The 18,753-nt window shown below is 35.6% G+C and overlaps 3 protein-coding genes across 6 annotated transcripts; 1 reads left to right on the top strand and 2 right to left on the bottom strand.

Moving 5' to 3' along the window:
• Positions 1 to 4,250: 4,250 nt before the first annotated feature.
• Positions 4,251 to 7,151, top strand: LOC120193767 (UMP-CMP kinase-like). Of its 2 annotated transcripts, XM_039196206.1 has the most exons (8): positions 4,251 to 4,541; positions 4,692 to 4,745; positions 5,307 to 5,361; positions 6,056 to 6,173; positions 6,259 to 6,415; positions 6,632 to 6,712; positions 6,792 to 6,899; positions 7,009 to 7,151. In XM_039196206.1, the coding sequence occupies exons 1-8, from the start codon at positions 4,476 to 4,478 to the stop codon at positions 7,117 to 7,119; spliced, it is 750 nt and encodes a 249-aa protein (XP_039052137.1). In that variant the 5' UTR covers positions 4,251 to 4,475; the 3' UTR covers positions 7,120 to 7,151. The 2 variants fall into 2 exon arrangements, with proteins under 2 accessions (XP_039052137.1, XP_039052139.1); XM_039196208.1 differs by lacking the exons at positions 4,251 to 4,541; positions 4,692 to 4,745 and adding an exon at positions 4,767 to 5,079.
• An 815-nt stretch (positions 7,152 to 7,966) lies between these two features.
• On the bottom strand, positions 7,967 to 11,441 carry LOC120193764 (beta-fructofuranosidase, soluble isoenzyme I-like). Its single transcript, XM_039196202.1, has 6 exons — positions 11,089 to 11,441; positions 10,956 to 10,964; positions 9,393 to 10,252; positions 8,682 to 8,843; positions 8,287 to 8,595; positions 7,967 to 8,212 (listed from the first exon to the last, which is right to left on the bottom strand). Exons 1-6 carry the CDS (start codon positions 11,402 to 11,404, stop codon positions 8,009 to 8,011), a joined length of 1,860 nt encoding a protein of 619 aa, XP_039052133.1. The 5' UTR covers positions 11,405 to 11,441; the 3' UTR covers positions 7,967 to 8,008.
• A 741-nt stretch (positions 11,442 to 12,182) lies between these two features.
• LOC120193766 (trehalose-phosphate phosphatase A-like) lies at positions 12,183 to 17,490 on the bottom strand. Of its 3 annotated transcripts, none has more exons than XM_039196203.1 (12): positions 17,431 to 17,490; positions 14,634 to 14,685; positions 14,086 to 14,548; positions 13,851 to 13,991; positions 13,694 to 13,765; positions 13,450 to 13,572; positions 13,314 to 13,370; positions 13,126 to 13,227; positions 12,854 to 12,931; positions 12,690 to 12,759; positions 12,443 to 12,606; positions 12,183 to 12,350 (listed from the first exon to the last, which is right to left on the bottom strand). In XM_039196203.1, the coding sequence occupies exons 3-12, from the start codon at positions 14,371 to 14,373 to the stop codon at positions 12,297 to 12,299; spliced, it is 1,149 nt and encodes a 382-aa protein (XP_039052134.1). In that variant the 5' UTR covers positions 14,374 to 14,548; positions 14,634 to 14,685; positions 17,431 to 17,490; the 3' UTR covers positions 12,183 to 12,296. The 3 variants fall into 3 exon arrangements, with proteins under 3 accessions (XP_039052134.1, XP_039052136.1, XP_039052135.1); XM_039196205.1 differs by having other exon boundaries at positions 14,086 to 14,541; positions 17,431 to 17,458; XM_039196204.1 differs by lacking the exon at positions 17,431 to 17,490 and adding an exon at positions 17,200 to 17,233.
• Positions 17,491 to 18,753: the final 1,263 nt, after the last annotated feature.

The raw sequence follows: 18,753 nt of genomic DNA, 5'->3' as shown, positions 1-18,753 counted from the left end.
CATTCTTTCTAATCACTTCACACTTTAGCCATCCTGGCCTTTCTTACTTTCTTTACCAAATTTACCATGTTCTAATTAGGGTATAAAGTATATCTGTATATGCATTAGTAGCGTATACAAAAAGAATGCTGTTGAATCATTAATAATGGCGAATGGAGCTGATGTTTCAGGCGCAGGCGGCTTTAAAAATGTAAGAAACGCGTGTTCAAGTGCTTAATAATGTAATAGAGGTTCCATTTCTGTTTCCTTAATTTGTGCGTTTTGAAGTACTCTTTCACGGTTCATTAACTCAGTGTGCATAATCCAACGGGCTGTTTCAGAATTATTAAAGAAATAGGAAGAAGAGAAGTTAGAGGGGAAGAGATGTATGTTTGGCTAAAACTCGATCACGGCACTTCATTAAATCTTAGCCTCTTTTTAACCCAAAATCAACAATTACAATTAGTATATGTTTAAAGACTTAATGATTTGACATTGATCGCTTATACACTCCTATATATATATGTAGTACTCAAATCCAAGACCTCAAAGAGTAACAGTAATTCGTTAATCACCTTTGGTTAGTGCTACAGTACTGATTTAAATAACCCAAAACACCGATTCTGTAATGTAGAACAAGTGCCTCCTTACTATCTGTTTCAATTATAATCTCCTTCATGTTCAAGCCCCATGCAATCTTTAAACCCTTGTAAATGCCCTGTAACTCAGCCTTCCTCTTTGGATATGTGCATCACGACCCAAAGAACAAGCCTTCCTCTTTGTTACCGCACGCACAGCTTCCAAAAGCATACGCCTACTAACCTGTAAAACACTTTCAAAAAGCACATCAGGTTGAAAAATCATTTTATTACTCCGAGTCCACAGGCACCATAAAATTGCCCCAAAAAACAGGCCCCAATCTTCATCATTGTTGGGGAAATGGCACTTGGATCGCAGAGTCCACAAAGTTCATTTCCATTCACCATTAGCATCTAAAATTGAGGGAATTAACGCATGTTTTCCAACCGTTAACCCTTGGTCAATGCGTTGATCCCAAAGGGGACCCAAGTCACCCAACCAAGTATCATTCCAAAATTCGATAGTTGCACCATCTCCCAAGGTCCACACAAGGCCTTCTCGAATACTCTCCCACACCGTACTTACCTCCATCCACGAACATGAACAATCATTGCGATGAACGAATTGAGGCACCAAAACATGCATCTTGTATTTAGCGCGCAAGACTTTCAGTCATAGTTGATCTTTATTGGAGATAAGGCGAAAAGCGATTTTCATAAGAAAAGCTTCAATTTGTGCTTGCAATCGTTTCACCCCCAACCTACCCGTACTTTCCGACAAACAAACCCACCCGGTCGACAAGGTTAACTCTACGGTTATCATCGGAACAACCCCAAATAAAGTTGTAAATAAGGTATTCCATAACCCCCTTAAGAAGATAACAGGTTTTCATGGTATAGGATGGTAAGGCGGCCAACACAGACATTGCTAAAGTGATGCGGTCAGCCAAAGGTAAATGCTTTGCCTTCCAACCAGCCAAGTGATCTCGAATTTTTTGAATAATTTACTGGTAAGTAGTCTTAGTTACACGACTATTCAAAAAAGGAACACCAAGATACCTGCCAAGATCATCTACGAGAGAAAACTAAAAGTCGTTGCTAATAACATCACAAAGGCATTCACTATGACACATTCCTTGAGAAATAAATATATGTCCTGGCCAGATTAACTCTATATCTTGAACTGTCATAGAAATCAGAGATGATTCTCTGAATAATAACAAGTAGAGAAACAGAGGCCTCCGCGAAAAGTACGAGATTATCCGTAAAGAATAAGTGGGATAGAGGAGGGCTATTATGAGATAATTTAATTGGTTTCCACAACCCATCCTCTACCGCGCCATTAATAGCTTGAGTTAGACGCTCTATACAAAGTAGAAAAAAATAGGACGAAATTGGATCACCTGTTATATTCCCCGAGAAGGTTTAAATTCATCCAAAATGATACCATTCCATAGAAGTTGAGTAGAAGCAGATGAGGTAAATCTCATGATTAAAGAACGAAGATCCACCGAATACCCCACATCAAGTAAGGGGTCATTAATAAAGGATTATTCAAGCTGGTCATACACTTTCTTAAAATCAACCTATATTGTGGTGCAATTATTTCTAAAATGATGTTAATATTACAGACTTCATTGTACTGTTAATATGGTGAAAAATACTATTAGTATTAATGATTTTTCCCTTGATAGCATGGGTGGGCGTCGGAAAACATATATTATTGTAACATACAATTGCTATAAAATTAAGAATGAGTGAACTTGTTCATTAGATGTAAAATCTTAACTCCTAGCGTATAATTTTATATTAAGGGATAAATCTTTTCTATTATAAATGTATATTTTTATATTAAGGGATATAAATTTGGGTAAACTACAGGGTGACCAGCCAACTATGGTAAAAAATCAATTTGACCATCGAAGTTTCGATTGAATCAATCAGACCATCGAACTATTTAAATGGTTCAATCAAGTCACCTGCCGTTAGGGGTGTGCAAATCCGGGTACCCAGAACTTCCGGGTCGACGATTTCTCGGCCCGTGTCCCGACCAGGATGTTACGGGTACCCGATAATCGGGTACCCGATACCCGGTTTTTAATTTTTTATTTTCAAATTAATAATTTAAAAAAATATATATACACAAATTTAAATGTTCGAAACTTCGAATTACATACTCTAATATCCGAACATAAAATTTAAAAGTTCGAAATACAAAATATAATAATCCATAATATAAATAATTCATTATATTTTATATAATTATATATAAAAAATAAAAAATAATAAAAACTAACCGGTTACCCGACCCGGGAAATGTCGGCACGGGTACCCGACCCGGTTGGGTAATTTTTTTTAGAGAATTACCCGGTTTTTTAAGATCCGGGTCGGCGGGTCGATAGGTCGGGTAATTTTGCACACCCCTACCTGCCGTTAGTTTTTAACAGAGATGGTGACGTGTCACCACCTTATTAAAGTGAGAAAATAATGAATGAAAGTGCACCCATATGGAATTGAACTTAGGTCACCCATTTAGCCAATGATTATTTATTTTATTAAAAATTTAAAATATAAAAAAACTGTAAATTAATAAAATTAAGATTTTTTAATCTAATAAATAATTATAATTTACAATTTTTTATATTTTAAATTTTTAATCAAATAAATAATTATTGACTTTTATTTATTAATTATAATTTATAATTTTTTATATTTTAATTTTTTTAATCAAATAAATAAATATTGATTTTATTTATTAATTATAATTTAATAGCTATATATAATATTAAATTATAATTAACAAATAAAAATTAAAGATTATTTTTTATTAATAAAAGTTATGAATTATTTCTTCCATTAATAAAAATTAAAAAAATATTTTTTTATAAATTATATTCAAATATATGATTTAACTTTAATTTAATCCTTTATCCCAATTTGCATTTTTATTTCTTCTTTTTTTTTCTGTCAGTAAATGAAATAAACATGTTGTGATTTGGAACTAAAAGGGGACTTGGTACAGTGGTTTAGGCCTAACCTTGGTTAAACGGGTGACCTAAATTTGATTCCATCCAGGCGCACTTTCACTCATTATTGGTAGATAAATAAATATATTACATAAATAAAAAATTAAGAAAATATGCTCAAATTAGGTAATGACATGTGTCACCATTTAATTGGAGATTAAATTTATTCTAATTAAAATAATTTATATCCAAAATGATAGGATTTATAAATATTAAGGACCAAATATATAATTATGCCATTTTTATTAACGGACACGTCATCATCTCTGTTAAAAACTAACGATATGTGGCTTGATTGAACCATTTAAATAGTTCGATGGTCTGATTTATTCAATCGAAACTTCAGTGGTCAAATTGATTTTTAACCATAGTTGGGTGGTCACCCGTGTAGTTTACCCTATGAATTTTTAAAATTTTATAATGGAGATTTTTTTTTATAGAAAATATAAATAAATTATTAATAAAAATATAGAGATATTTAAAATATAAAATAATTTGAAAATTTTCAATACAATTGTGGCCCCTTCAGTCCATCCATGCAGTCCCTGGTAAAGGAAAAGAAACGTGGGAGTTAGGCATCAAGCTATTTTCAAACAAGGGATCTTCTTCATCCGTTCTCCTGGCCCCATTTCAATTAAGGACAATGGGCTACTCGACGTCACTGCTCACATTCTGACTGTCCCATCACTACTATTGCCGCTCTGCGTTTCTGCAGGAAACATTCAACTTAAGGACACGACACTCCTCCCATGGAGCACGTTACTTGTTCGACTTAATGTCTCCGTAACAGTAACAACCATCAAACCCAGCTCATCTACGTTCCTCCTGACTTGTAGCTGAAAACCCAACAAACAAGAGAGAAAGAGCTAAAGACTAGACAAGTCCAAAAGAGATGTGGAGGCGCGTGGTTTCGCTTTCTTCTTTCATCTCATCCTCCAGAACATCCTTCGTTGCACAGGTCCCGAATTCTCTTCCACCTCTTCCCCTTTTCAATTCAAAATCAATACTAATTCATAAAACTTTTTTTTTATCTTGATTTCGTTCTTCTCTTCTTTTAGTTTACTCATTCATCGTTTTAAATAATCGTTTGGTTGTTGCTGTTTTATAGACGGCGTCCAGACTGAACACTTGTGAATCGTTAACGACAGGGATCGCCCAACAGGTATTCGATTGTCGAACTGATTATCGTGTCTCGTTGCATTTCAAATTATGTTAGGCTTGGACAGGTTGAATCTTTAAAACTGACCGATTCTTCACCCTAAAAAAGGGCCCTAATTTATTAGTTGATTTAAGGGTATGCTGTTATATTTTTCTTTCCTTTCTTTATGTGGATATTACCTGGGAGGGGAAATGTAGATTCCTGTTACATTGCAGCTTACTTTGAGAAACCTTCTTCTAGTTTGGATAGATCAACATAAATATGTTAGATGGAGATGATGCCAAAGCATTTAAAATGTTTCCTGATGTTAGTCGTGTATCAAACTACCTTATGTTTGGTATGGATAGTTTAAACCCGTGTTCTGTCCGTAAATAAGATTAGTTTAGAATTCAGTGTACCAATCTTATTTCCCTAGAATTTCAACTTATTCAGTCGTTTCAAATTTATTTACATTTTAATCCTTTTTTTACTTTCGTAGGTTTTGTTAATTTTGCAATAGTAAATATTCCGTGATATATTCTTAAAATGAATTCTTTTTGTTGGTTCATAATTATCTGCATGCAGGCAAAAGGTGTTATAGCCCCCAAAGAGAAAACTCCATTCATAACTTTTGTCCTAGGTAAATCTTGTGCATTGCTAGCTTGAGCAAACGATGCACCGTGCTTCCTTTATATACTATCACTCAAAATCACATTTATGCGCTTTGTCTTATGTTTTCGCTTTGAAAGCTTGGGATGTTTTGCACCATTTTAAATCCTATTTCTCCTTAAAGTTCCTTTCTCTTGTTTTGATATATTCATGTTTTAGATTCCCTTATTTGGAAAAGAAAAGAAAATTGTAGTTGCAAACTATACACATCCGGTATACTTGATTCTTTGCTTAACCAAAGGAGAGATGTCTTCTTACCTAGCTTGATTCATTTGGCTTTTTAAGTACAGTAAAACAACATGGGTTACATGATCCATAAAATCATTATATGATTTGGTTAACCATATTATATGTCAGTTGGCATTTTATTGTATGGTTAGTACGCATTGATACTTGAGGTTGATGTACCACTGCTACAAACCTTTTGATAGATCACAATGCCTATTGCTACATTAAAGGGAACAATAATGTTGAAAACTATAGCCTGTTTACTTGTTTGAAGAGTATTTTGTACCCTACTTTCATTAAGAAGCAATTGTGACTCCAGGCTTTGGATACATTATGTGTGATTACGAAGTGTTTAAATAACATTGTTTGCTTTGTAAATATTTTTCTGAACCTTACCATTTATTCAGATTTCCCCCCGCATGCCTTTCAATTTTCAGGTGGTCCTGGTAGTGGAAAAGGTACTCAGTGTATAAAGATTGTTGAAACCTTTGGGTTCACACATTTGAGTGCAGGAGATTTGTTAAGAAGGGAAATAGCTTCTAACAGTGCAGATGGGTAATATTTTCATCATTGTTTATAGATCATATTGTTAAGTGACTATAGTAATTCATATCCTCTAATGATATATCTTTGATTTCAGTGCCATGATTCTTAACACAATTAAAGAAGGAAAAATTGTCCCATCACAGGTGACAGTCAAACTGATACAAAAGGACATGGAATCAAGTGACAATGACAAATTTCTCATTGATGGCTTCCCGCGTACTGAGGAGAATCGAGTATCGTTTGACCAAATTGTAAGCTTCTCACTTTTTTAACCCCTATTGACTTATGTGAAGAACTGTAAAAGAAAATTGACAATCTGGCGTCTGCTTGCCAAAGCTGTTTACTTGTGTATTTCCTAAAATTGTTTGCTTGTCGGGTTGAAGAAACTCACTGAAAGAGTTATATGTGAGAATATTTGAGAAATGATCTTTTTATTATTAATATAACTTTCCTATTGACATTTGCAGATTAGTGTAGAGCCAAATGTTGTACTTTTCTTTGATTGCCCAGAAGAAGAAATGGTGAAACGTGTGCTGAATCGTAATCAGGTACATATAGATTATTTTATGGCTTAATTTGAATCAAGTGACAACCATATTTTTGAAATGTGATGTTTTCTTATTGCAGGGCCGGGTTGATGACAACTTAGAAACAATAAAAAAACGCCTACAAGTTTTTGAGGCATTAAGTCTTCCAGTTATTAACTACTACTCTCAGAGAGGAAAGCTCTATACGGTATATATATATAATTGTCTCCTTTTGGGGCCTTATGTTTTTCCCTTTTTAGTTGATGGTTGCTTTCAAAGCATATCTAGTTATAGTAGGTGAAACAAAATACTTGCAGATCAAGGCAATTGGAACAGAAGATGAAATATTTGAACAAGTTCGTCCAATCTTTACTGCCTTTGAGGTATGTCCTGTGAGCACAATGATCCTTTCCATCCAGTTATGCTGATTAATTGAAACCAGAAAGCACCATTCCTTCATTTTTTTAAACTGTTTCATTTATATATATATATAAAAAAACATTTTGGAGTCTCCGTTACGTTTCTTGGCTACAAATAGTAAGTTTTGTTGATTTTATTTGTTTGCAGCTGCATGCTGCTGGATGAGGTTCTTGTGAAACAAGAACATCACAGAGACGAGAATAATCCTTTTTACCTTGTTTGAGGCTGAAGTCTTAAAGACCACCTTCAAGTTTCTCTAGTAAGACAGAGGAAAATGTGGTGGAAATCTGGTTTAGATAAAAGAGAAGGGTCTCCATTATGTACTGGTCTACAGTGATGAATTGAAGACAGACTATTTTTCTTTTTATATATTCACATTAGTCTGAAAGATCATTGCTACCTGAAAGCTCTCATTTTGATTTAATCTATCCCATTTAGTTTTTACTCAAATAACATGCAAAATTAAATCTTTTTCATGGAAATACTATCAAATTGAGCTCAGGATCGATCCGAGAATGGGACACTATGCTTGCATGATAAATCTTTATGGGAGAGCAGGACTGATAGATGAGGCTTTCAACTTGATAATGGAGAGAATGGAGATTGAGACAGGTCAAACTGTGTGGGGAGCATTCCTGTATGCTTGCTCGGTCCATGGAAATATAGTGATAGGAGAGATTACAGGTCGAAAACTTTTTGAGCGGCAGCCAGGTAACCGGCATAATTTCGAGCTATCGATGAAGATTTATAGGAGTGCAGGTAGGTGGGAGGCTGTGGAGAGAGTTAGACACATGATGCTGTAGAGAGGATAATAGAGTTAAAGCTGAAGCTTACTTCAAGAAACTGAAAACATGATACTAGTAGTAATATTAGACTGAGCACAGGAAGCATCCATTTCTACAACGTTTCCTCAAAAGGGAAAGGACGAATAAAGGCCGAATCCATTTCCCATATTTTGAGTGTGGCCTTCACATTTACTCCACTTGCATTGTTGAACAAGAATAGCCGAGCAGCTCCGTAGATGGCTTTCGTCGGATAAATTCTCGATGTTATCACCGTCCTCCCTCCTTGGGCGAAGCTCTCCACCACTGAATGATCCACCTGAGTCATTCATCATTGTAGTCAATGGTAAAAAAGTTTATCAACCAGCCGGAAGAATATTGATCTTCACTTACCAATACCCTCATATTGTAGTGCTCATCGTCAAGCACCGGAACCTTGCCACCATACACTCGTTTTAAGACATCGGAAGCTTCAGAAGACCTTGTTTCGTCGACACAAAAGTAAGTCTTAAGACTACCATCAGGTGAGCTAAGGGGACGGAAATATACAGGAGTCAGCTCTGAAAGTGAAACATCAGCAATAGCCAGGATTCCGAATGGCCCGTAAGTGCTTCTATCAACTGCGCCATCACCACAACCACCGACTTTGTCTGTGGTATTAGGTACCGACGACTCTATTCCGAACTCTGCTAATATATCTAACTGCATTAATTAATGGTTACAAGAAAAATTGATGATTAATAAGTGAAGAACTATTGGTTCATTTTAAAGAATGCTGGTCACATAACCTGAGTAGCGGTGCCTATGTCGAGGGGCACAACTGATCCTGCTTCAACTACAACCTCCTTGAACACTGTAGCATTCAGTCTCAAGCTCTCTACTTCTTCCACTGGCCATTGAAGTAAATGGGTTCCAGTCTTGTTGTCATACACAACAGTCCTGGGAATTGTCTATTAAAAGGCAGAAATAAAATAATATCAGGAATCGTATAGATGCATGCATGTATGTACAAGGATGTTCATGGATCGGTTTGGGTTTTTAGTGCAGACGAATCTAATAAAAAATTAAATCATTTTAGCCGCACTCGACTCAGCCCAGGTTTATAAGGGTCTCGCCTAACTTGAATCTCGACCTAAATATTTATATAAATATAAATCATTTTTATTAGATAAAATATATATTTAATTGAAAAATAAAATAGAAAGGGTTATTATAATAATTATCGCTAAATATAACTTGAATCCCTCATTATAATACTTTTCGGATAGAATTGAGTTATATTTCTTTCACCTTAAACCCGAACTTGACTCGATCTCACTTTTAAAAATTTTGACCTGACCTAACCTGAACTTGATCCGACCCTACCTTAAAAAAATTGACCTAATCCAACTTGAATAAAAAATTTAAAATAAAAAACCAACTCGACCAAGTTAGGCTAAGTGAGAATCCATCATGTCCGAGTGAAATTGTTGTCCCTATGTATGCATACATGTATGTACCTGAAGAGAAGCCCATCCCTTTTTGAGGTCAGCGGTTTCAGTATCAGTTTCGTTAACCCAACCAAAAAGAATCCTCCTTTGTTTGTTCTGATCAAAAAATGTCTTTGAGGCATAGTATCTCCCATAATCCACCTTCAACCCGATGCCTACATCTTCTTCCGCGTTATCGGGCGTCCACTTATCCAATATCGGGTCATATGTCCCCAGTGCGTAATGATCTAACTTCGTGTCATCCAAACTAGCCTTCAGCACATGCTTAATTCCAGGCCCAATTGCCGACGTGTCCAACCCGACCGAACCGTTTATTGAAACCGGGTAAAAATCCACACATTCCCACATACCCGTCCCCGGAACAGCATGTAAGACCCCCTCCGATAATTCATAATCCTTAAAGTTTGTTGTTTGATAAACAAGGGACATTCCTATGGTGGAATTACACCTTGAGCCAACTGCAATCCGCCAGGAACCATCGGGTCCAATCCAAGCCGTTGTCGGGTCTCGGAACTCGTCGGATTCGATCCCGGTCGGGGGAACAATAACCGGGTTACCCGGGTACTTGAACCAATGAAGGAGGAGGGGATCAGAAAGGTTAGCAGGGTATGCAAGGTTCTGAACCTGCACGGACTCAATTGTGCTGCCGGTGTAAAGCATTACGATTCGGCCATCCGGTAAGAGCGTGGCGGATCCCGTCCATACACCGTTGATGTCGTACCATTGGTCGGGGACCATGGCAAGTGGGAGGTAGAACCAGTGGATGAGGTCGCTTGATACAGCGTGGCCCCAAGTGATGTTGCCCCATATTGCTGAATCAGGGTTGTATTGATAGAAAAGATGATACCATCCCTTGTGATATAATGGACCTGCAACCATCGTATTTTTAAATGTTAGTATGTCCGGAAGACGTTTGCAAAACTAGTTTGTTAGGAGTTTGGAGGAGTGCTAACTGACCAAACGGTCAAGGAACAATTTTTAACATTAGAATTTACATATTTCTTTATATGCTTTAAAGTAATTAAAACATTCATTTTTCTAAACAAATAATTTAAATTTTGATGTTATAAATAAATTTTAAAATATTTAATCTGAATTAATTGATTAATAAATTAAATACTAAAAAGTTGAACGTCCAAAACTTTTTTTTGTTACTATTCAGTAAGAATGCAAGGTTGGAAGTTGTCGCTGCTAATGATTTTATGCCTTTCAAATATATTTATTGCATTTACAAATACACCAAAATAATGAATTGTATTACTTAAATGTTATGATTAAGATTAAATAGTTTTGGCATCAATGATACAGACATATAACAATAAAAATGAATGATTGTAAGGACAAATGAAGTCGCATTTATGTTTACAAAAGGGTGTCAGTTGACAGTTGTAACTTCAATATTCTTCAAAGTTTCTTTAATAAATTCTATATAAAAATATTAAAAATAAAATTAACACGCGTTTTTTTTCTTAAAAATAGTATACATTAAAATTTTAATAACACAATCTAATTTTTTTTAACTATGTAACCGGTTGTAATTAAAAATGAAATTGTGAAGTTATGAGAACTCACCGTCAGGATCTGAAGCAGCCCAAACCAACGTATAAGAATTAGAGGTAAAAAAAAAAAAAGACAAGAACATTCGATTATTAGAAACCAAACATAAACTGGATATCATATGTCACTTGATTAGGTAGAGCCTTACCATTCATCCAATTCATTTGAGGCTGAAAGTGGTAGGCACTTCTCTGCCAGTAAAACATAGCGTTTGTCCAATCAAACCAAACCTTGTCCGAAAAACATGGATTCGACTTGGCCGAAACACCTTCGGCAATCCCTCTCAGTCTTGTCGAAGGTGACGCCCCAGTTGCTAATGTTTCTGGGTTTTGGTTACTGATTAATGTGAGGAGTAAGATTAAGAAAATGACGGAGCCAAATATTACGGAAAATCTCTGTAAGGGTCTCCGGTTCCTCCGAGCTCCGGCGAAGGAGGAGTGGTGTAGCAAGGTGGTGGCCTCCATTTTGGGAGAGGTTTTGTAGTTGGCTTTACTTGTGGAAGAGATGTCACAGTATATACAAGTAGAGAGAAATTAAGTGGAAAGTGGGTTAAAGAGAGAGAGAGGTTGGATTGGTGGTTGTCATTAGATGTGATAAGGTGAATGGCTACAGTGAAACAAAGAGGGACTGTTGGAACTAGGAAAGGTAATGCCATGACATGCACACGGCTCCACCTGCTGCTCAAACTTAGACGAACCTACCCTGCTTTGGCCTTTGGATTTAATCTCTTTATCTATCTATCTATCTATCTATCCAATTACACACTAATCATCTTTTGGTTTATATGAATTATATTTTAACTGATTTTACATCTAAATATTTATTTTTTAAGCTTTATTTACTCAAATTATTGGATTTCAGATATTATTTATTAAAATAGGGAGCTTATCATTCATAGTAAAACCTCGATATTTAGAGGCGGACAAAATTAGTGTATTAGCAAACGTTGACATATAGGAAGATATCATAATAAAGTAACCGATACCTTAGTAAGACGTAGTTATGGTGGATCAATTGGGAAAACGACTTCCAAATTTTGTATTGGATCATCTCCAAAAGGACATAACATGTAATAGTTGAAACTCTATGATCTGAAATGTACATGTTTTTTTGTTTAGTTTAGTTCCATCGAGGGGAAACAGGATGGAATGGTTGTTGAGATGAAACTACTCCTTTTGAATGTTTGTTAGGATCATATGGTCTTTCATTTCATGGCATGCCGTACTCAAATACATAGAAAAAGGTATTTCTATACTTGAAAGAATGAAAAACAAACAGTGTTGTTAACAATAAGAGAAGAGATAACGCTTATTCTTTTTCTATGTGCATTTTTCTTCTCTATGTTATTTCTTGTTTTCAGCGGCCACTCGTCTTCTTCCACGTCCCCAGTGATTTAAGAAATTCCATGACCTGAATGATCATGATTAATTTAAATAATCCAAACTATTCCAGAAATTTAAAATATATACATAAAAAAAAAAAGAAATGAAAATATTATGTACCTCTTGTGGATCCCTAAGGGAGAAGAATGCTTTACTCTCCTTGTGCACGGATGATACTAAAATGCCATATCCACAGTTTCCCTCTCTCAGAACCTTAAATGCATCTTCATCTGTCCGGTCATCTCCAACGTAAATGGGTAGCACATCATCACATTTGCTGAGCCCTAAATCATTTTTTTTCTTTCAAACTATTAACTTGTTATGCACAGAAAAACAACCAGTGCCACGACAGGAAAAATATGCTTACCGAGTGATTCAAGGAGAAATGTAAGTGCTTTCCCCTTGTCCCAATCAATCACAGGCCGAACCTCTAAAACCTAGTTACGTAAATTTCGGAAAATAAATTAATAATGTTATAAAAACAACATGCATACAATAAAGAGATTCGGGTTGTCATTAAAGATCGATCACCTTCCGCCCATGACTCAATCGTAGACGAGGGTAGTTTCTGATCACATCGTGGACACATTGTGCAACTGTTTTCCAGTTCTGAGGGGAAAAAGAATAGGTTTGCACAAGTTAATAAATTATAAACCATCACCAAAAGATACATGATGTTTATATTGAGACGAACTTATAAAATTTTAAAATAAAAAATATGAAGAAAAAAAATTAACATATATGATAATTTGAAATTTTTAGGGTTCCTCTTAATCCGTCACTGAACCAAAGAAAGTATCTACCTTTTCGTCTACGTTACGGTAATGGACGGAGACACAGAACTTGTTGTTTTCAACTTTGGCTCCATTTATTTCTTTGGTGCTTTTGACGAGTGAGTTAAAAACCTACGAAGAACGAAAACTCTTACGTTAGGAAAGAGACGAAAAGATCGAGGGCTTCAAGTATTGACACTCACAAGACATTTACATACCTCATCAATCATAGGCAGAAATTCACTAGCAGGCTGGAACAAATTTACTTCCTTGCCCTGTGTATTAAAGAGAAACAAGATTAAGATATAACTTAAAGAAAGAACAAAAAAGGATAGAAAATTTGTAGCAGAAAACCTGGTTATCAGTAGATCTAATGCAGTTAGGAGTATGGTCAGAAGATTGCCCAACAGGACCCATGATGTCCATTCCATGACTTCCCGCGTAATACAGATCTTTTAGTCCAACAAACTCGTATACCTTAATAAACAAGGGCGTAGAACAAGAGAGTCAACATTAAAACCTATATGCAAATACGTAAACCAATGCCAAGAAAGATGTCAAAGCCCAAATTTAATAGTGAACGTGATCCTCATATCACCTTGTCACGGCTTCTTCCACTTATTATAGCTGTCGGGAAGTATTTTGCGACATTTGCTACAGCAGCTCGCATCTAAATAAAAGGCTTTGGTTAGTCTACTATCAAGTGCAGAACAAAGGGGAAAAAATGGTTTGTCAGGCAAACCATTCATTCTTACATCAGTAGACATGAAGGCAAGATCTGGGTTGTCAACAATTGGTGAAAGCGTCCCATCATAATCCAAAAACAATGCTATTCTCTTGCCTTTTGCAAAATTTGCAATTTGCTCAAAAGATTTGAGTGCAGATGGATATTTTACCTGTAAAAGCAGAGAGCATTGTACATAGATCAGAGCAAAAACACATCAACTTGCTTCAAAGTTGGATAAAAAAAATGTAAAAGTGAAACAATACCATCCATGTGCGATATGCAACATCTGTACCAGATGATACAAGCTCATGGCTGTAGTCCCTGGTTATTTTATGACGAGGGGATGAGGATTTCATAGCATCCAGCCAGCTGCTGGCACGAACATCATCGAGAATTCCAGCTTTTTTCCGAGGAACAGTTGATAGATTTGGAGAAAACACTGATCCCGGGGGTGAGCATGGAATCAGACCGGAAGGTACTACTAATCTTGACTTGCTTATCGTTGCAGGATCAGCAAGAACAGGAGCAGTGTGATTGGGTTTTAGGTCCATTTGGTCCAGCTTTGTATCACTACTTATAACGTAAAAGCCAACAGATTCCTTAGAAAACTTTCTGCCTCAGATATTCTAATTAGCCAACCCTTTTATCGATGAAGAGCCACCTCTTTAAAGTTTTCTTGTCACTGCCGTCCAGCAAGCAGCCCATCAAGCATAAAGGCCCTGAAAACTGATACAGAAATAGTTGGTTAAAATGGACAAATAAAGCTAAAGATCACAATACTTTTCAAAAGAACCAGCTATTAGAATCACACCTGTTCATATCTCTTGGTTACTCTGCTTAAAACTTATGTACGTGGACAATATCTGCAGGGAATTGATTTAAGAACTATGATTAATGTACAGATCCAAAGCAACGTCCATCAAAACAAGAAATGAATAATTGCCAACAAAAACCACTAAGAATATTTGACAAATTCATTTATTTGAAGGCAAGGATAGAAAACATGCCTTACCAAACAAATGTAAACAACTAACTTCAGAAATCAAAAGGCTGGGTGCAAAAGAGGCACAGGAAAACAGAACACGCATCTTTAGACACTAACGGCGTCAAATATTTGCAGTACACATCAGTCGGAAAATGAAAATGAGCAAAGATGATACAGAAATGAAAATGAACAGCTCAGATTAACTAAACAAACTGGGACGACTGGAAACATCTTATCAGTCAGAACAGGAAAGCAACATCCGACAAACAACTTGCAAGGAAAGGGACGTTATAAGCATGAGAATTTTCTATAAAAAGCATAAATCATTACGGGTAAATATAGTCAAGTTCTACTCTCTATGAACATTCACAGCCTCATGTTCCTTTTCAAGTCCAGTCTTTCTCTTACCAGACAAAGTTTTGGACGCTAACATTTAATATTGTCTTGGTCGTTATCTTCTTTTTTAAGTAACTAGACTGCAATTTTACATGAACTTATTCCAAAATATCATGATAAAGTGAGTATCTAGGTACACCCTGATTCTAGAACTTCAAGGCAAAATGTTGCCAATGAATAGTGTTCCATTACACACTAATGGAACATATATTACCTAATTATACCACTCACAGGAACCAAGGCTATAAAAAAGGATCAAAATTGCAGAACATGAAACAGAAAAAGCAAACTTGTGGCTACAGAAAATACACAAGAACACAACACCCTGAATAACACAAACTGTAAGATCGTGGGAAAGAAAATGATGCACAAGATACCAAAGCCTGAATTTACATGAAAGCCTGAAACAGAAGGCACTCATTCATAAATAAAACTGGCCCATATTTGTAGAGCAAAATATAAGTAAATACTAGTTGCTCAGTGAAAAAGATGTCTTGCCCCACAAAGGGAGAGAGGGAACCACGTTAAAGGCAACCACACATAACAGTGAAGACTGAAGTATGGGGAAAAAAACACAATGGACCCCGAGCACATAAGAGAATCATTGTTTGAATTAAAAATCATTATTGGAAAACCAAAAACAGAAATTTTCAGGATCGGCCATGCTCATGTTGCCATCAATCAGCATCAAAATCAGCTCTAAAAGAATTTAAGACTTGAAGCGTACCTTTCGAACATCAGTAACATGCATCATTGTTTAATCATAACGGTTAAGGATACTACCAGATAATTAATAGACGGATGAAAATCTGACGATTCAACTAGCGTATAATTAGTAGACAGCTGGTTTTCAATCGTTCATAGGTGGGGGTGAATAGGAGACCATTAAATATAATTCAATACATTAAGGGAATGAGAAAAAAAATAACACTCATTTTATTAAAAAAAGGGTAATAAAAATTTTTAACATTTTTTTAAATTTATGGATCCATCACTACAACGATTGATAGTTAACTATATTAAAAATCTATCTCAAAGTTGAAAACAAAAAGAATAATATAACATCAGCCAAAGCAAACACAACTAGAAAGAGTAGACAAAGTATATATATAGAGAGAGAGAGAGAAAGAGAGAGCGGTTAGGATCCGTGGAGGATAGAAAATCAAAAACTCAAATTAATTCTTTGGTTTTTCGATAAATATCTTATTATTTGTTATTGTTAATCTCAACTTTCAATTCTCTAATAACCTAATAATTTATAAAATTTAAAAAATTTACACTGTATAATTGGATTATATATATATACACACAGACACGTGGGGTGTTATATACGAACGTGATCAAAGAAAACAACAAAATAACCAACCAGAAAATTAAGAGATTGATTTCGACAAAATGAATAAATAGAATCTTGAAGAAAACAGTGCAGAAAACAACTCAATGTAAAATGAAAGCGCTAGTAATCGAAATGGAGCAATTCTCTAGAAAGCAGAGATTTTCATATTCATAATATTAAGAAAGCGCAAGTAATCGAGCAACGAAGAAAAGTCAGTCAACGAAAAGGCATAGCGCACGAAAAAAAAAAGTCATAAAACCTCACCTGATTTAGAAACCTGGAGATCTAAAAACAACGAAGAAAAAAAAAGAAACGAAACGCGTACAGAAACGACGCTGGAGAGGTGCAGGAAGCTTCGAGGGAAGAAGCCGCCAAAGAGCAAACACTGAAAGAACGAAAGAAAGAAAGAGAAGCGATCAACAAAAAAAAAATCGACAAACCGATCAACAAAATGTTTAATGCGCCATTTACTTGTTCAAGAATGAAAGAAAGCCGTGATTATATTAAAAAGTACAAACAAGCGAAGAAACTTGCGACGCCGTAATGAAATAAACCCCTGCCTTCATTCCATCTTCTCGGCGAGCAAACAACGAAAAAGAAAAAAGAAAATGTGAGTCGACAACGCGAGGGAGAAGAAGAGAAGTGGAAGATTATAATCACCTGAGGAGGAGGAGAAATCGCAGAAAACGAGATAATCAACGTAAAAATTGTATAAATACCAAATCGATGGTTAATGCAGGCGAGAGAATGGAGATTAAATATGGTTTTAGAGAATGAAAGAAGGGAAAGAATTGCAATTGGCTTGGGTTTTGGTTCCGAGTTCCAGGGAGTGCAATCACAAAGCAAACTCTACGAAACAAAAATGGAAAAAGAAGATGAGAAAAAAAATACCTTTGTTACCGGGAAATTGTATTCCCCACTTTCCTTGTTTGTGCGAGTAAATTGGAGGAGCGAGTAGATAGGAGAAAGCGCGAGAGGCGCGTAATTATATAGGTTTTAGAAGCACCATTTGTTTATTTATTTATTTTGAGTTTTAGTATATGAACCAATAACAATTGTTGTTTTGAGTTTTGGGGAGAAAGAAGAGGGAACGGGACCCACAGGGGATCTTTATTCTTGACGGAATCGCGGGGGACACGTGGTAGAAGACTTTGCAGCCGATACGCGCGTGGACACCTGTGCGTGAGTCGTGTCTGACGTGGCCGTGCCGGAGAGCGGGCCCCGGCATGGATGTGCTGGACATGTTGTCAGCGTGCCGTCACTTTCAATCACTGCTGGAGTTGTCGTCTGGTTCTGGGCAAAACCCGTAGTCTCACGTTGAAAACATACTATTAGAACAACAAAAAAATCAATCATTTTTATTGAAAAAATATAAAACTTGTTAAAATAAAAAATAATGAAAATTATGGTACTTCAATTTTAAAAATTTAAAGATTAAATACATAAACTCGTAAGATTATAAATTAAACCTTCCATGAAAATAATGTGCATACCTTCCCAATTTATTATTCTCGTAAGTCATTTTCTAGTAGTTGCGGTCATGTACGTGCCACCATCGCAGTCATAAATATATTGTTTAATATATTGCATAAATAACATAAAAACCATTGTTGACCTTTAAAGTTAACCAATTGGCATGGGTAGATTGCTCGAGGTTGAACTAAATCAGTTAGTTTGGAACGGTAACTCACAAGTAATAATGGGATTCAAGTTTGATGACTTGTTTGTAATTTTTTATTTTATTTTTGATAATTAAAATATTTTTTTATAGTTGAGACCCTTTAATTATTAATTGGGAATAATATAAAGGGGTTGGTGAAGATTAATTAACCAACTTAATTAATTAAGTTGCCATGGTTGAAGCGTGACTTTCGCAAACATTGTTAACTAAATTACAATCTGAACTGATCCTTCCAAAATGATTATACAAAATCAATTAGTGTAAACCAAAAATATTTAAATTAATTAACCAACGTGCCGCGTGAGGCATTAAAATGTTACCATCCTTGCTTTCCAGGATGCTTCTTCAGCCACTGATTTTTCTATGTTAGTGGCCCAAAACTTCACCAACTTTGACTTCTTGGCAAAAAGTAATTTTAAATTAATAAATGGGTTTGTTTCCTTAGACCTTTTCACAGTGGATTTTTAAATATTGAATGTTCGTTTAAATATGACAGAGAATATAACCGAAAGACGTTATCACGTGAATATATT

This window comes from Hibiscus syriacus, unplaced genomic scaffold (assembly GCF_006381635.1).
Source record: "Hibiscus syriacus cultivar Baekdansim isolate YM2019G1 unplaced genomic scaffold, ASM638163v2 tig00116996_pilon, whole genome shotgun sequence".
NCBI classification, from domain to species: Eukaryota; Viridiplantae; Streptophyta; class Magnoliopsida; order Malvales; family Malvaceae; genus Hibiscus; species Hibiscus syriacus.
This window is presented reverse-complemented; position numbering and strand designations above follow the sequence as displayed.

Excerpts from the sequence above, each read along its gene's own strand:
- LOC120193766 (XM_039196203.1), bottom strand. The coding sequence starts at position 14,373 with ATGGACCTAAAACCCAATCACACTGCTCCTGTTCTTGCTGATCCTGCA. Across the intron at positions 13,766-13,850 it reads TTGCCTTCATGTCTACTGAT|ATGCGAGCTGCTGTAGCAAA; the intron begins GTAAGAATGAAT and ends CCTTTTATTTAG. Across the intron at positions 12,607-12,689 it reads ATTTCTCCTTGAATCACTCG|GGCTCAGCAAATGTGATGAT; the intron begins GTAAGCATATTT and ends AAAATGATTTAG.
- LOC120193767 (XM_039196206.1), top strand. The coding sequence starts at position 4,476 with ATGTGGAGGCGCGTGGTTTCGCTTTCTTCTTTCATCTCATCCTCCAGA. Across the intron at positions 4,746-5,306 it reads CGACAGGGATCGCCCAACAG|GCAAAAGGTGTTATAGCCCC; the intron begins GTATTCGATTGT and ends ATCTGCATGCAG. Across the intron at positions 6,174-6,258 it reads GCTTCTAACAGTGCAGATGG|TGCCATGATTCTTAACACAA; the intron begins GTAATATTTTCA and ends CTTTGATTTCAG.
- LOC120193764 (XM_039196202.1), bottom strand. The coding sequence starts at position 11,404 with ATGGAGGCCACCACCTTGCTACACCACTCCTCCTTCGCCGGAGCTCGG. Across the intron at positions 8,844-9,392 it reads AGGGATGGGCTTCTCTTCAG|ACAATTCCCAGGACTGTTGT; the intron begins GTACATACATGT and ends GCCTTTTAATAG. Across the intron at positions 8,596-8,681 it reads ACATAGGCACCGCTACTCAG|TTAGATATATTAGCAGAGTT; the intron begins GTTATGTGACCA and ends TAATTAATGCAG.